The 17,076-nt window shown below is 46.8% G+C and overlaps 1 protein-coding gene across 1 annotated transcript in view; it reads left to right on the top strand.

The window, feature by feature from the left end:
* Cfap57 (cilia and flagella associated protein 57) overlaps positions 1–10,816 on the top strand; it is a 69,096-nt gene extending 58,280 nt beyond the window's left edge. The window contains exons 22-23 of the mRNA XM_051188634.1: positions 3,568–3,700; positions 10,518–10,816. Of these exons, the coding sequence (XP_051044591.1) occupies positions 3,568–3,700; positions 10,518–10,732 (348 nt within the window). The 3' untranslated portion in view covers positions 10,733–10,816. The remainder of the gene's footprint in view (positions 1–3,567; positions 3,701–10,517) is intronic.
* Positions 10,817–17,076: the final 6,260 nt, after the last annotated feature.

The raw sequence follows: 17,076 nt of genomic DNA, 5'->3' as shown, positions 1-17,076 counted from the left end.
TCTCCTCTCACAGGCTTAAGCTCATGCTTCTGACTCTCATGACAGCTCTGAATATTACACCAAGAGGGACTTCCATGTTTAACACAATAACCAGTTCATACACCAGTTAGTTCGTTCATGGCTATCAGGAACTGTGGCACCAGGGAGGAGGTAAGGGGTGAATGAGGATTGAAGAAGCAGATGCAGAGTGCTGGGAGACAGTTTTTAAATTGAAATAACTGGTTTTTTTTTTCCATTTATTTTACATACCAACCAGTTTCCCCTCCCTCCCTTCCCCCATCTACCCACCTCCCCATCCACTCCTTCTTCATCTCTGTCCATAAAGTTACCTGGGCCACATTTGATTTCTGGCCTCAGTCACACTCCAGTAAAGATGGTATTGTGCAGGGCTGCAGAGATGGCTCAGTGGTTAAAAGCATTTGCTGCTCTTCCAAAGGACCTGGGTTTGATTCCCAGCACCCACATGGCAGCTCACAGCTCTCTGTAACTCCAGTTCCAGGGGATCCAGTTCTAGAGAATCCAGTGCCCTCTTTTGGCTTCCTCAGGCACCAAGCATGCACGTGGTACACAGATATATATAGGCAAAAGACCCATACATGTAAAATTTAAATGAATGGGGGAAAGAGGGAATCATACTCTGGGGGGCCCATCATGGTGGTGTCAAAAACTGGCATTGGGGTCAAAGACAGACACTCAAGTAGCCCCATCATGGATGGCGGCTGGGGGTGGGGAGAATGTAGGGCTCTGCCTGGAGTCATTCTATTAGTAGAACAAGTTGCTGACAGCTGAGATAAATCACAGTAGGAAACCCAGCAGAGGGGATTCGGTGGCAGAATGGTTGGAAGTGCCCAGGAGAGGACTGGAAGCGACACCTGTGGTCCCAGTTGTGAGTCTTCCTTTATAGGATGAGGCAGAGGCAAAGCTAAACACAGCCAGCTAAGAGAGGTAGAGAAAGCGCCTCCCGGCCCCCCAGGCCTGTGAGTTCTCTGTGGCTCTCAAAAGCCCCTCCCCTCCGCGTCTGTGCTCTTCACATTCTTCACCTGCTTTCCCAGCCCACAAGTATTTATTGAGCACATCTCATATGCAAAGCAATGCCCTAGGTCTTAGTGTCCAGTAAAAATGTATTGAAGCAATCACATTATGATATAAAGCTGGCAAGGGGACCATCCAGGGGAGATTGGCATGGAATTTTACTAGACAGCATCTGGGAAGGAAATATGGGTGACCCATCGCCAGAGCCAGGGTTGGTTAAAAAAACATAAAGCATTAGATAGAGCAAGTCCTCCAACTCAGAAAAATAGGCATGGTGCCTGGCCTGGAAAACAAAGCCTGGCATCAAGCACTGGACATTGCTTCCAACATGGAGGGAAGTTTTAAAGTGAGGAATTCTGAAATGCAATGGTATACTGAAACTGTGCTTAGACTAAGAGTCTCTTGGAAGTACCTTTTGATTAGGGGTATCTCTGGAGGTCCCTGCTCCCCCAAAGGCCCCACGGGTGTTTCCTCATAGCATAGGAGGACTTGTCACAACTCAGAGAGGAGGCTTGACATCATTCAGCTCTGGGCCCACCCTCGCCATTCCTGATATAACCCCACCCAGAGGTGCTGGAGTGTGTCTCCAAACAGCGCCATCCTACTTAGACTTGGCCCGTGGACAGGCACAGCCAGTTAGAAAAGCAGAGATGTGGTCTGGGGAGATGGCTCAGTAGGTGAAGCACTTGTTACATTGTGTACAGACCTCAGTTCAAATCCCCAGCACCCATGTACAAAGCGGGTGTGACTGCATGTGCCTGTAACCTCAGTGCTGTGGGGAGAAGAGTAGCTGGGGTTTGCTGCCCACTAAGCCTAGCTCCAGGCCCTGTCACTGGCTTGTCCTTCTCTGGCTTGCACACACACACACACACACACACACACGCGCGCGCGCGCGCGCGCACACAGGGGCCAGACACATACACACAAAGAAGAAACAGACTCTCAGGATCTGTACTAGACCCGCTGAGCCAGCAACTCCATTTAACAGTGAAGGGTGATTTATCTGCACGCATATGTGAGACTCTATGTGTGAGGCAAGCTGAACCCTGAAAGCACAGTGGCCAGTCACTCCGTACCTATGGGCATGGGGACTCCTCCCTAGTGCCTTGTGCTAAGGGTGAAGCGGAAGGCAGAGATTTGAGGTGTAGGAAAGGAGAAAAGGGAAACTACTCCCCCATATCAGCCATGCCATACTCTGTGCCCTTGTCCTATGGTTCAGTTCTCTAGAACATCCCTTACCCTCTTCCCTGCTATGTCTTTTAAGCCTCAACCCTTCTACCCTAACTAAACTGTGAAGTCAAGAGCAGGGACCAGATCTCACTTTCTGTATACCCCAGGATCAACGCAACGGCTGGCCCATGATGGGTACTGCCCCAGTGAGAGTTGCTATTGCAGTGATAAAACACCATGACCGAAAAATACATTGGGGAAGAAAGGGTTTATTTGGCTCCCACTTCCACATCACTCGCTGTTCACCATCAAAGGAAGTCAGGAACTCAAACAGGGCAGGGACCTGGAGGCAGGAGCTGACCTATGGGCTACAGAGTGCTGCTGACCAGCTTGCTAATCCAGGTGTGCTCAGCCTGTTCTCTTGTATCACCCAGGGCCACCAGCTCAGAGATAGTACCACCCACAATGGGCGGGGCCTTCCCACATCCATCACCAGTTAAGAAAATGACCTATAGCCAGATCTTATGGAAGCATTTTCTCAACTGAGGCCCCCTTTCCGATGACTCTAGCCTGCGTCAGGTTGACATAAAACTAGCCAGCACAGATACCCAGAACAGATGAATTAAATAGATGACTATTGGTCAAATGCAAATAAATGAGTCTCCAGTGGATATAGCAGATGTTAATTAGCTGCTTACTATTATTCTGTGTTGCTCACTAATAGCATGGTGCTGAGGGCAAGAGTCTTTTGTTGCATATAGATGTCCTAGCTGGGCGTTGGTGGCACACACCTTTAATCCCAGCACTCTGGACGGATGTCCCTTGCTTTTAACAAATGGGGGTATGAGAAGAGGATAGCATAGTACCGGAGTTGAGTTTAACATCCTGCCTCTGTTTCTTGCTGTGTAGTTCAGGCCGCTCACATAACCTCTCCTGTGCCTCAGTTTATTTTCCTACAAAATTATGATTATAGGGCTCGGGGGTATAGTTCCATGGCAGAGCACATGCTTAGCAATCATAAGACCCTGGGTTCAATTTCCAGAACCATCACCAAGTGATAGGAATAGTCTATAAGGGCTACCGTGCTTAAGCACATTAAAACGTATCTGGAGTGGCTAGGAAAGCATTGTATGGACACTTGAAAGAGCACAAATGGGTAGAATGGTTCTAGGCCCACAGAAATCGTTAGCTGGTACCTTTAAAGGCTGGACAATGAGCAGGACAGAGACCCACTGCCAGTGCAGAGACCAGAGATTAACCTAGGCCCAGGTTCCTGGCTCTCAGGCCCAGAAGGGCACACCCTGCACCCACCTAGCCCTTGTGTGTCCCACTCACTGCCTTTCCGCCTTTCCTTGTTTTCTAAAGGAAAATGTCTCTCTGATCAAGGAGATTAATGAGCTCCGCAGGGAGCTGAAGTTAACCCGCTCCCAAATCTATGACCTTGAATCAGCCCTGAAACTGTCCAAGAAAACGCGACCACAGGAAGTCCCAGAGACAGGTAATGACACTGGGAGCTGGACACTGAGACGAAGGCCCAATGGTGGCCATGATCAGGTCCCCCTATGGCTTCTTTCAATATCTGGTCACATCCACCCATGACATTTGGGAGCTTCTGGGGGGATCTGTGGGGACCTGCCAGTATCCATGCTCTCATTCACAGGGCCATAGGCTCCTGTCTGAAATCCTCAGGGTTAGCTATAATTCAGAACTCAGAATCTTGCAGGTTTTAGAAAGAATGTGCTGTATATTATGTAACATCCCCACAGGGTCTGGGGCAGTGCCCTGAAATCAAACACATTAGCATTCTGCAGCGACATGTGAATATTCAAACCGAGGTTCATGAATTTAAAAGTGTTCCATTTTTAAATCTTTTTTTTTTTTCATTTTAGAATTGTGGGTAAGGGACCTGTACAATTAAAATGAAGATAAAAAGATGAAAAACTATTTAAAGGGAGAGGGAAATTACATAAGAAATGTGCAATAGTTTGTGACTGCAATGAGTCATTAAAGGGCTGCTGAATGTCAGGTAGCCAGGGGAAATAGTATGAGAGTGAATCCACATGCTTGGGAGACTGAGACAGGAGCATTGCCGTGAGCTCAAGGACAGCCTGGGCTACAATGTGAGATACTGTCTCAAAAATAAAGGTGCTGTAGTTTACATAATTCTCACTGTATGGCAGAAAGAAGGGGTTTGGCTTATTTGCTTTTTTTTTTTTTCCTGGGGAGACAAGCTTTTTCCTGGCACTAGACTCCATGAGAAAGGTATCTCAGGGCTTTCTAAGAAAGGGTTGTTAACTAAAAGCCTCCAGTCTCCAGACTTTCAGGCAATAAAGCTATATTCCCTAAGTTGTCTTCATACCTGAGCATCAGTACAAACCAAGACTAGAAGGCATCTCCGTGAAGAGTAAGCCAGTGAAGCTGATGCACCTCATGCTCTGGGGTTGCTATTCAGGAATAAAGACCCAATCCAATGAGTAGAAGCATCCCAGAACAAATGCCTGTATTTGAAATCTGTGTAACAGCCCTGTGCTACATGACTATGTGAGATGCATGTGATTGTGGTACCATGCCCTTATGGCCAGTGTTCTCACAAAGATGAGATCGCCTAATGACTCACAGTTCCTGAACACATGTATCTCTGTTGTTAATCATTATGTACATGTGTATGATTACAATTGTATTGTATTATGGTCCCTTTAGGATAGTATAACTACTGGGACCAGAGTAAATCCTGTGAGTGGTACCCAAAGTTGCCATCTTCAGTCCTCAACATGGACATGAGAACACAGTATATGTCCTGAAGTATAAGCTACAGATTTCTAAGAGCCGAGACCCCCACCTTTGGGGGGGGGGAATAAAGCTCAGATATGCTGTGAACAACTGCAAAACTTCTCTTTAACATGTTACAAACCTAGCTGGGCTGTGGTGGCACACGCCTTTAATCCCAGCACTTGGGAGACAGAGGCAGGCAGATCTCTGAGTTTGAGGCCAGCCTGGGCTACAGAGTAAGTTGCAGGCCAGCCAGGGCTGTTACACAGAGGGGGGAAGCAAAGGGAGGGAGGGAGGGAGGAAGGGAGGGAGGGAGGGAGGGACGAAAAGGGACAAAGGAACGAAGGAAGGAACGAACGAAGTAAAAAGAAAGAAAAGGGAAAAAATCACAAAGGCCACAAATGTTACAGTGTCTAATGACACACACCTGTAATCCCGGCACTTGAAGGGACAGGAGCAGAAGGTTTAACTCCAGTGAGAGGTGAGTTCACAAAGACAAGAAGATCCCTGGGGCTTGCTGGCTACCAGCCTAGCTAAAGAACAATCATCTCCAGGCTCAACGATCACTTTCTCAAGGTGGAGATCCATTAGAGGAAGACATAGGTGTCCTTCCTGTGGACTCTACATGTGTACACCACAGAAGAAAGAGGCTGGGGGGGGGGGTGAGGAGAGGGAAGTGGGGGAAAATACTACAAATTCACAAAGCACCCTGAAAACCCCATAGTTGGGACCCCCCACCCTCACCTCCCCCCTTGTGGGCAGCTCTTGGTATCATTAATTAATATGGATATTTCCAGACACATAAAAAGTTGAGAGCAAAATCTGATGAACTTGCAGGAATCCATTTCCCAACTCCAGAAAGCATCAATTCCTGCCTACTCTTGTATCTTCAATATCTGCCCCTGTGCACCCCAACCCAACACTCACACCATGAACTGTTTGAAAGCAAACCAATCATGTCCTTCCTCTGCTACAGCTTTATTCAAAGAACACTCACTTGTGACAGTTGGTGACAAGTAATACCAGTTGTTGGCGTCGATTGTGCAAAAGCTAAGTCTGTCCTTGGATTTTGAAATGTGCTCCCACCCGCTTCCCAAGACAAGCCAGTGCAAAGTACTCATTCTTCAAGTTGTGTAGGAGCTGACCCGCTTGCTCGGTGGGTGTTTGAGAACCCTTTGAACAAGGGAGCTCTCGTTCCCTAACCACTTCTTCAGTTTTAACAACATTTATATTGTTTCCAAAACTGCAAGACAACTAACTAACAGATCCAGCAGACATACCTACTTGTTTTTCACTTCTAAAACCACATCACTAGAACTTAACAGCTAAAGGTGGCTATTCAAAACCAGCTAAAATGCATAAGTACACTGTGAGAACAGAGAGGGCACCAAAGGAAGAAGGGGTTGGAGGAGTATCCCTGTCTTCAGAGGCCCAGGAAACTAAATCCTAAGCTGAAAATGAAGATGTATGGGGGGTGGGGGGAACCTAACATATGCTAAACTATCAAAAGAACAAACTATAGGATAAAACTAACGAAGACTATGAAAAATCAGACTGTTAAAATGGACCCACAAGATGGTAAAGTAAAAGGGCTGACCTGAGTTGGATCTTCAGGACCCAAATGGTGGAAGGAGAGAATTGACCTCTGAACTCTTGTGTGTGATGGCATACATGGAAACACACACACACACACACACACACACACACACACGGAGTGGAGGAAGGCACTGAGTAAGTGAAGTTCTAAGTGAATTTGTGTGGTTGACATGGATGTCATGGACCATGCTAAGGGCTGTGTCCGTGTGGACAGCGCCCCAAAACCTCCTGGTCCAAGTGCAAATGTTGACAGTGTACGCAAAAAGGAGTCCGCTGTAAGTTTTCTTCTTCCTGTGGACACCCAAATATTCACAGCCTGAGACCACTCCCTGCAGAGACTACTCCTTGTTGCGCTGTAGCTATAATTCTCTGTTCAATTGTAAAATAAACACACTGAGCTTCTGGGGTGGCTGTGGCTTGCTTCTCCATCAGAGAGCCCAGTCCCCCTGCCCTCCACCCTAGCTTTTCTTTGTCTGTCTGTCCTTTCTTCAGTCCTTGCCACCCCAATCAGATCAAGTCACCAGAGCTGTGCAAGGACTCAACATACGCACACGTGCACACACATGAAGAAATAGATGAGCAAAATATAACAAAAATTATTTAATGCCTTACATGTTTAAAGAAATAAAAAAGGAATTTATTATTATTATTATTATTATTATTATTGGTGGTGGTGGTGGTGGTGGTGGTTTTTTCGAGACAAGATTTCTCTGTGTAGCTTTGGCTATCCTAGAACTCACTCTGTAGACCAGCCTGGCCTCAAACTCAGAGATCTACTTCTGCCTCTACCTCTGCCTCCCAAGTGCTGGGATTAATGGTGCAGACCACCACTGCCTGGCTTTGAATTTTTTTTTAAGCAAGAGTATTCTAAAATTTTACAAATTATATTTAACAACCACAAATAACTAGTAGAAAAGAGAACTATACTTATTATAACTAGAAACTCAATGAACAAATTGAGCCACATGGTAGATACACGCATCTGAAGGGAGAAGATGTGAACTAAGAGAATTAAGATGGTGGCTGTGTTTCATCCCAGAGGGACAAGATATACTGAGAACCAGGGATGGAATGGAATAAGTTGGAAGTTGTCTACACGGAGTCCTCAGAAGATGGGTGTCACCTCAACGAGTTACGTAGTTTTCCAGAATCAGTGAAAGACGGCAACCATCAGATCCAGGAAGCCTAATGGTTCCTGGAAGGATAATTAACAATAAACCTGGGTCCAAACCGCAGAACACCAAAGACTAGGAGTTAAGTACAGTTGGGGAGAAGAGCAAGGGCTGGGATGCAGGAGTAACGGTGCCAGGTGACAGGTGACTTCTCAACGGCAACAGTGAGAGCCAGAAATGGTGACACGGTCCTTTCAGGGTGCTGAAGCTTGCTGGCCATCCCCTCACTATGTGTCACCAAGGAACGAGGGCAGAATGTAGACTCTGAGGCACCAGGGATGATCTAACACGAGCAACACAATAGCTGAATTGTGGATCCAGATAGCCAATCAGAAGAACTGAAACACTGGGCAGAAGCGTCCAAGCCAGGGGGTCTGCAACCGCACCATCCCAGGTCTCGCTTTGTGTGTCTGTGACTGCAGGTGAACAGGTACCACGGAGTGCATGTGACAGCAGGGGAGTCTTTATACTCTATAAGCATATTAAACTTTGTAGAAACTAGAGGGGTGGTAGAAAGAAGGGCAGGGAGAAAGAAAGAGAATGCCTTCCAAACCAATACAGGGAAACAGACTAAATTTGAAAAAAAACAAGAAAAGAAACATGATACAGACTAGAAAGGAGGTGGGGGGTGGGGGTACACCCAGCTGTATCCCTGACCACTTTCTTGTTTCCCATCCCTTGAAGCTGGATTCGGGGCTGAGAATGTAGCTCTGTGGTGAATCTCTAACACATGTAGGTGGCCCCTGGGCTCAGTCCACAGCACTGCAGATAACAACGGTGGTGACCATAATAAGTTAATTGTTTAGATAAATGTATCTGTCTATGGAAGGAAGCCAGGTCTGGAAGGTGACAGGCTCTGAGACTGGGCGTGTAAAGGGAGGGGTGGGTGGGTGGGTGGAGCCTCAGGGCGAGAGCTGTCTTCCCAGTGGCCATGGAAGGGGTGTGTTTATACACCAAAGAAGGGGGCTGTAAGACAGAACCACAGTATGGTGAACAGGCAATTGGCTGTCAGAAAGAATGGAAAGAGGCCAGAAGAGCAGGGAAAGCACAACCCGGGCCCTAGAGATACTCACAAACCAGAGTGGGAGACAGAGCAGGAGCCATGACAGAAGCATCTTCCCCAAGCTGAACCTAGAAACACTCATGGGACAATATGATGCAAGCCAGGCACATTTCAGAAGGTGACTTCTGTAGGTCAGCCTCCCACCCATAGCTGTGGGTCTGGTGGCCCTTCCTTGCCTCTGTGGAGAGCCTGCCACTGCCCCCATCTGAGGTCCAGTGACCTCACTTAGTGATTGAACATTCTGGATGGCCTTAAAGTCAAGATCCTCAGAACACACAGAGAGGCACTATGGGAAGGATGTGCTCCTGTGGCCAGAAGACAATCTCCACATTGAATCTCTCAGACAGACACCAGGACTGTAGCTTCACAAGTACCTCCATCCCCTGGGAAGCCAGATGGTGACTGGTTAAGTAGCTGTGTGCGAAGGCTACTGAGAGGAACCTGGAGACAGGAGCTGATGCAGAGTTCATGTTACTGAGGGCAATGGTTACCAGAAACATCTGGTATCAGGAGGATGAAGGGTTGATACCTAGGGAGGAAAAGCACTAAGAGATGAGAAGCATTGAGACTGCAGAAAAGGAAGTCTAGAAGTGAAGGTGGATGGAGGAAGGACCAGACCTAGGAAGGGCAAAATAAGCCAATTGCTCTTTAAATGCCGGCCCGTCCCGTCACAGCAATCAAAGGCCAAGACAAGGCTGACCACTGGCCATGCTGACTGTTTCCCTGAGGAAACTGCCTCTCCCTTAGCCTCTGACATCTGTTCTTTTCTTGTATTTCCCTTAGAGCAACAGGAAAGGGCTGGCAGTGGAGAAGAGAGAGGGGCAGTACCATTTGTTAAGAATGACAGATGGGGAATGGAGGTCAGAGTTCAAATGTGCTGCTGTGGGGAAAGGCAAAGTCTGCAGGCCAAAACCATCAACTGGAGCCAAAGCATTGAACCTTACATGTTACTTTTCTCAGTAGCACACAGCAAGCCAGACATGGATGGGGAGATCCTGGAGGGCCAGGGAGGTATTTGGTGTCTGTCTCAGGTGTAGGCTGGGCAGGATAGATGAAATGGAAGGACAAATTAATTAGGCAACTGGGGGAGGGGGTGTCAAGAAAATGGAGGGGGAAAACTCCTAGTGGGTGGAAGTGGCCAGAGAAGAATGTGAATTTAGGAGCCCATCTCATCTCATGGGCAGAGGGGAGTTATGGGAAGACACAGTGCCATCTAGGATGGGAATACTATACAAACAGTAAAAGAGTATGTGGTCAGAGGCAGGTGCACTGGCATGGGAGATGGACAGCAGAGGGGAGCATCTGTAATGAGTACCGGGGAAGGTGACATGTCGTGGTGGCCAAGATTACCACGGGGCATCCAGCCCTCTGAGGCCTAGGCCTGAGATATGCCCAGGATGGTGACAAACCCAATGACAGGGAAGATGGCAAGATCCAATGTGCAGGAAGCATTAGTAGGTGGCCACACAAGAGGAGAGGAGTCTGTATCCAGACGCACCATCTTTACCAGAGCACTGGTGGCTTAGATTCCAGCATCGTCCCTAGGGAGCTGCACTTGACCTCAGTGAGGCACATGGGCATGTGCAGGTCAGACTTACCACACGGGCTCAGTCCGTTTGTTTCTCCCAGCATGGGGAAACACTGAGGTGTTTGGAGGGGATGGAGACTGCAGTAGTTAGTAACAGGCCACAGTGACTCTGCTTTGTCCCATACAGCAGTCATCAAGGACATGGCTGGCGTCAGTCCTACTATGAGACTGAATGAACAGGAGGAAACTGGGCGAATCATCGAAATGCAGCGCCTGGAAATCCGCCGCCTCAGAGATCAGATCCAAGAGCAGGAGCAGGTCCCGGGCTTCCACACCATTGCTGGGGTTCGGCTCCCTTCCCTCATTGACTCAGAGGTGGATTTTGAAGTGCATAGCAAGTGACCTCTGGTGAACCATTTGGTGCCACAGCCTGAAGCAGAATGTGTCTGTCACCAAGCCAGACCTCTACTGCTTTCATCCTGGAGAGTCAGGGGCAGCAGGGCCAGAATAAAGATGTTTGCTCACAACCTTGTCCAACTTCTGCTTAGGGTGAAAGCTCGTGGGAAAGGAGGAGGAGAGTCTGAGGACTGGGGACTGTGGGCTCTCCAAAGTCACTGTTGTTTGTTTCTGTGTGGTTTGTTTCTGTGTGGGGACTGGGCAGCCTGCACTGCAGAGATGGGCCAGACCTGGGCTGGGACAGGGCCATCTGCTCACACCTCCTGGTTTTCATCTCTCCAGGCCAAGTCAGGACCAAACAGGGTCTTGTTACATGCACTTTCCCGTCAGCCTGATCCCACAGCCGTGTCAGCAACAAATAACAGAGACGCTGTATTAATTATGAAACCGTTGGCTGGTTACTAGCATTTCTTATTGGCTAGCTCTGTCTTAAATATTAATTCATTTCTATCCATCTAAATGTTTCCATGTGGTCTTATCGTACCAGAGAAAGGGTACAGACCTCTTCTGTCACATCCTACATCCTGACTCCTCTATACTATATCTCCCAGAATCCTCCTTGTCTCCTAATCCCACTTATCTTGCTTTTCTATTGGCCAAAGGGGCTTTATTCATTAACCAATAAGAAAACATATTTATAGAATGACATCTCCCATCATCTCTTTTCTGTCTAAAATAAAAAGAAGGGTTTTAACTTTAACATAGTACATAACAAAATAGTTATTAAATAAGAACTATAGTTAACAAATATTTAATCAATTAACATTTAGCAAGATTAAAAGAAAATATTCCAGCATCTATCCTATCTTTGTGAGTCTAAAGTCTTATGGTAACTTATCTTTAATCCTAACTAAGGAAAGCTATAACCGTAACTGTCTTCAACTCCATCAAAGACCATAGAAGGATAATATATAAACTCTAGAAATGTCAGAGACATCTCACTACCTGGACAGTCACCTGAAGTTCTTCTGTAAATTGGCACATCCATCTTTGGCCCATAGGCCACAGTGTATCTGGCAGACTTCTCAGCAAAGCAGGAAATTTAAACTGTCTACTGTAACGAGTACGGTTTTTCTGCCTGCCGCCAGTCTTGTCCCGCCGCCGCGCCAGCCCCAAATAATACACAGAGACTCTGTATTAGATATTATACTGTTGGCCAGTTACTACTTTCTTATCAGCTAGCTCTGTCTTAAGTATTAACCCATTTCTGCTGATCTATGTATTTCTCTTACCGGGGAGCCGGCAGCATACTGCTTTCTCCAGACTCTCCATCTTGACTCCTCCTTCCTATTTCCTCCTTGTCTCCTAGTCCCTCCTATCTTCCTTTCCTATTGGCCAACAGTGCTTTATTATTAACCAGTATGAGAAACATATACAGAATGACATCTCCCATCAGTCCACCTGTGTTGGCAGTTCGTCAGTCACTTTTTTGTGTGTCCTGCAGACTGTCTTCAGACTCTTCCATGAAGCAGGAACTCTGTAGCAATGTCTATCTTGTATCAGCAGTCACTTTTCTGTGGGTCCTACATGTCCTGTTTATACTGCATAAAGTCAAACAGTCCAGACGAGCAGTTTCTTGCCCAAATGGCTAGTCTTGCCATATTGGGAGAAAACTCCATAACGAGTTTCTTTGATGTCCATCTTTCTTTCTGAGAAGTTAGGTCTCACTGTCAAGAAAAACCCTAAACCATTTTAAATGTCATATTCTGTATGTCTTTGAAAGGTTTGAAAAATGCCTATCCACTTGAAATATATCTCTATATATCTATAAAAACCTAACAAACCTAACTATAGGTTTTGTCTACTATAGGTAACTATCTATAATCTGTACTTAATTATACATTACATTTTTTAATGAGCTATATAAACACAATACTTAAACAAGAGAAATATATATATATATATCTCACAAAATTGGCCTTGAATTTGTATCAATAAATGAAAATCTATTCCAAAACAAAGTATTCATTTCTATACTGTAATCCCCTTTTTACCTTTAAAAAGAGATTGGTTGTGATCATTAACCATTTATAATCAACCCCACTTAAATGAAAACAAACACTTATAGACAATATTTGGGAATTTGGGCATCGTTCTTTCCAAACTGCTTCCTGCTGGTTAGGGGCACTGTAATACCATGGGAATCCTAAGAAGACACAGAAATCCTGGCCTTAGTCTGCAAGGCTGCCTTGTTCCAGCTGTTTTGAATGTTGGATCACCTGGGACACTGCTTCAGGAGGTCTTTCTTGATTAAACCATGTTAGTCTGGAAGGAATCCACAGCTTTTCATTTTCTGTAGAAACAAAAATAGAAATTCTTTTTCCCCAGTAACCTGTCCTTAGACTTAAATTTTGAAGTCAAAGCATTTTTAAAGTATATAAATTGGATTAATTTGGCAGCACTGATAATCAAGTGTATTTTAGCAGTTGTTGTTCCTTCCTTAGCAATTGAACAATTCAAAGACAACACAATAGCATACAGTATCCAGAATCTCTGGATTTTTACATGGCTTTTTTATTACTCTATTTATTGCACTTTTATTTTTTCCTTTTTTTGAGACAGGGTTTCTCTGTGTAACTTTGGCTGCCCTTGAACTCACTCTGTACACCAGGCTGGCCTTGAAGAGATCTGCTTGCCTCTGCCTCCTGAGTGCTTGGATTAAAGGTAAGTGCAACCACACCCAGCTACTCTTTCTTTCTTTTTTTAAACCAGTTTATCCTCTTTCTTTTTCTCCCCCAAGCCTATGTAATATTTTAAAACACAATGTAAACCTTTAGAAGTTTTTCTTTATCTTAATCTGTCTTTACTGTAAATCTTTTTCTGGCCATGAGTCTTTTATCTGTTTAACAACATTGTTGAAATTAAAGTGGAGGCTGTTTTAGCCAGCTGTTCGTGTACACCATTCAGTTGTTAGCAGGGCCTCTTAAAAGTGCCCTGCGGTTTTGGTCTCCTCCAGTTTCTTCTTCCTTATGAAATGTAATGAGGAACTTCCTGTCCTTCTCATCTGTGTTCCGTGTCCTTAACTGGTTCCTCCATTTCTAGGGACACTCTACATTTTTCTCTCTAGTAATGCCTTCAGGTCCCATCCTAGGAGCCTAGCCACCAAGAAAGAGACTCCTTTATGCAATAATGGATGAAGGCATGCAACTCAATGTCCCTGGCATCTGCATGCAGAGAACAGATATCTATATCGCTATTTAAGCACATGGCTCCTCCTGGCCTAATGGTTCCCTCTGGCTACATGAAGCCTGCCATCTCCCAGACTCCCAAGCCCGCTTTGCCAACATTGGAGACACTGCTCCTGGGTGTTTTCACCGCAATACCAGAAACTGCTGTCCTATTTCCAAACTAGAAGGCACAGGGCAAAGACTAAAGAACTCCAGAGGGTATGCCATGGGGCTCTGTCTCTACTGGTCACTTCCCCACCCAGCACACATCACTACAGCCAGTTCCTCTCTTCCACGCCAGTGTGACAGCCATCCTGTCCCTTGCCCACTGGGATCCTCTGCAAACAAGCTTGTCTGGCCCAGACTAACACCAGATCTTGCCTGACCTTGAAAAGCCTTGGAAAAGGCTGACCAGAGACAGGGCTGCTGGAGTCGCTGCCCTTGGCTTCTCAGGCTCTTTCCATGCTGCCCTATCCCCAGCTTCCTCGTAACAGTTCAAATCTGATTTAAGTGTCACCTCCTCAGAGTGTCAGCCCTTGACTACCCACCCTCCACTGCCTAAGCCACGTCCGCCATACTGTTTGCCTTTGTAATCCTCGCTACACCTCACCTGTCTAGTTGTTCCATGTCTGCCTCTCCTGATGGGTGAGTTCCATGACAGCTGCTATCCCTGGGTCTAAAGCTCACTTGGGTATGATGTGTGGCAACAACAGAGGGGTTCCAACAGGCGCAGGAGGCCTGGTTAGGGAGAGGTTGTGGGTGTATATGTGAGAGGCTGGCCACTTGGCCCAGGAAGGCGGCTGAGGGGAGGGAGAGGAATGAATTCTTCCAAATTCAGGACTGGTGGGGAGTTAGTCAAAGGAGAGGAAGCATGGCCTGGGTAGGAGACAAATGCAGAGGAAATGGGGCTCTGATGGCCAGAAGCAAATTCACTGAGGTTGGCATTCAAATGCCAAGCACATCCCCAGGATACGCCCTTAGTCAAGACATCACCTTTCCTCCTACAAATGGTTTGAGGGTGAGTGACTGGCACGCAGTCCCCACAGTTGGGACAGTGATTGCGACCCTGCTGCCCAGTGGCCTCCAAAGCCCAGTGGATGAAGTGGGGGAAGACAGAAGCAGCAGCTGAGGCTGAGGCGGATCCCCAGCTAGTGCCTGAGCCAGCAGCTTGTTTTCTCAGCTGCAGAGGATGAGCATAGTTCCAGAGTCTGAGGCCAGTGGCTCAGTCTTTTTTAGCTCTCCTCATCCTGCCTATACCTAACTTGTTGGGTGGCCCTGGTGCTCTGGCTGCTACTCTCAGACCTCCCCACACACCTCCACTTTGCCTGTCTTGACTTCATGGGGAGGTAGCAGGCAGCCCTCCTTCATGGCAGTCATCTCCAGGTCTCTCTGCCCGTTGACCCCTCACTGGTAGATTGAACCTGGCCGTTGTCCCCATCCCCCACAGCAGCTGGAGAGGCCGAGCCAGTCACCCACTGGCACATGAGCTCAGCTCTTGCTCTTCTGTTTGCAGTGTACCACTGAGCTCGGGGACTTAGGAGTGTGACAGCTAGTGGTTTGGGGAGAAGCTGTTATTCCAGCGTAAGAGCCTTCAGAATTACTCCTTTTCTCTGAGCCCCGGATATCCAATGTGCACCCCACCCCCAAAATTCTTCTAGAACCTCGGCATCGGTTATGGCCAGACACAGTGTAAATTGCTCAGATCTTAGATGTGCCTTCTCTGTCACCCTATTCTCCTAGCACAAAGGACTCCAACCCCACAGTCTTGGCATCACCATTTACCTTTCTTCACTGCTTTCACAGAGTATTACTATTGGCTATGCACCAGCCATTACTTGCCAGCCATTCCCAAGAGGTACTGAGGGGCGCAGGCAGTCCCCAGATAGCTGTACGATCAGATAGCACCTCATCACAAGTATTTCTTTGGATTCAGAAGGGAAAGAGAACTGATATCTCAGGACCAGGAGCAGGGCGCATCTTCCCTGAGTGCCCCAAGACCATCAAAGACTCAAGAGAGGTTATGCTTTGTTTATGCCTGAAATGCAGCCATAAGTGGAGTTACACTGGGAGGTACATTTATGAGGACATAACCTTGTCATGTACCAGGCAGCAGGAGGAGGGGCCAGCATTACTGATTACCTGCTATGGCTGGTAAGTTTGCAAGAACTGGTATTTATTGCTCATCTATTAAGTATCACATGGCAGAATGGGGCAGGGGCATCTAGTGTGAATGAGAATGTCCTAGGCACATACTGAGTGTATTAATGTGGTAAATGTTAAAATTGGGACTATGAGTTCTTGCAGAAGGCTACAGGTGTCCTTCTTTGACTTCGGACAGCTAAAGCAGAGAAAGAGTGACTTTGTTTTCTGCTCCACTGGGGTCTCACTACTTTCTTTTGGCAGAGAAGCATCCAAGCCTCCAGAAGGACCTGAGCCAGGGCCTGGGACACAGCTGGACCCCATCCCTCTCTTTTGTCCAGGACCCTCTGTGCAAACAGGAGTCCCATCACAAGTTCACCTGGTATAAGGGCACTTTAATATTGCTCCTTAGAAGCCCCAAGCATAAATGAAATCCCCAGAACATTTTTTAGAAGACATATCGGTTCTGTGTGCGCACGCACACGTGTGCACGTGTGTGTGCATGCACACATGAATGAGTGTAGGTGCACATGAATGAGTATAAGTGCACATGGAGTCCTCAGATCCTCGGAAACTGGAGTTGAAGGCATTTGTGAGCCTTTCTCCAGAACTATTCTCTGAGATAAACTTCATGACCATCTTCATGAATTCAGCCATGCCCACTTGCTCGGCCGAACAGCTGGACTCCTTGACTGTGGTGCTAGAGGATCCTAGGACCTTCCCTGAGGATCCAGTTGCACCTCCCAACAAGGTGTACACAATTTTGGCCTAATTAGCTAGACTTGGGGGCAAATGGGTGGGATTTACTACATATAGACAGAAGAACTAGGAGAACAGTTCCATCTGTGCATCCATGGGTAAATTGTCATCCGTTCTGGGTGCAGACCTTCCATGGATGCACCCTCCCACCTATGACCCCCATTGCTCTAATAAACTCAATGGTTCCCCATAGTGAACATGATGGGATTGTACCTCAGCTTGTCA

The sequence above is a fragment of the Phodopus roborovskii genome, unplaced genomic scaffold (genome assembly GCF_943737965.1).
Source record: "Phodopus roborovskii unplaced genomic scaffold, PHOROB, whole genome shotgun sequence".
In the NCBI taxonomy this organism is placed as follows: Eukaryota; Metazoa; Chordata; class Mammalia; order Rodentia; family Cricetidae; genus Phodopus; species Phodopus roborovskii.
Note: the sequence above shows the minus strand (reverse complement) of the source record. Positions and strands in the feature narration are given on the sequence as shown.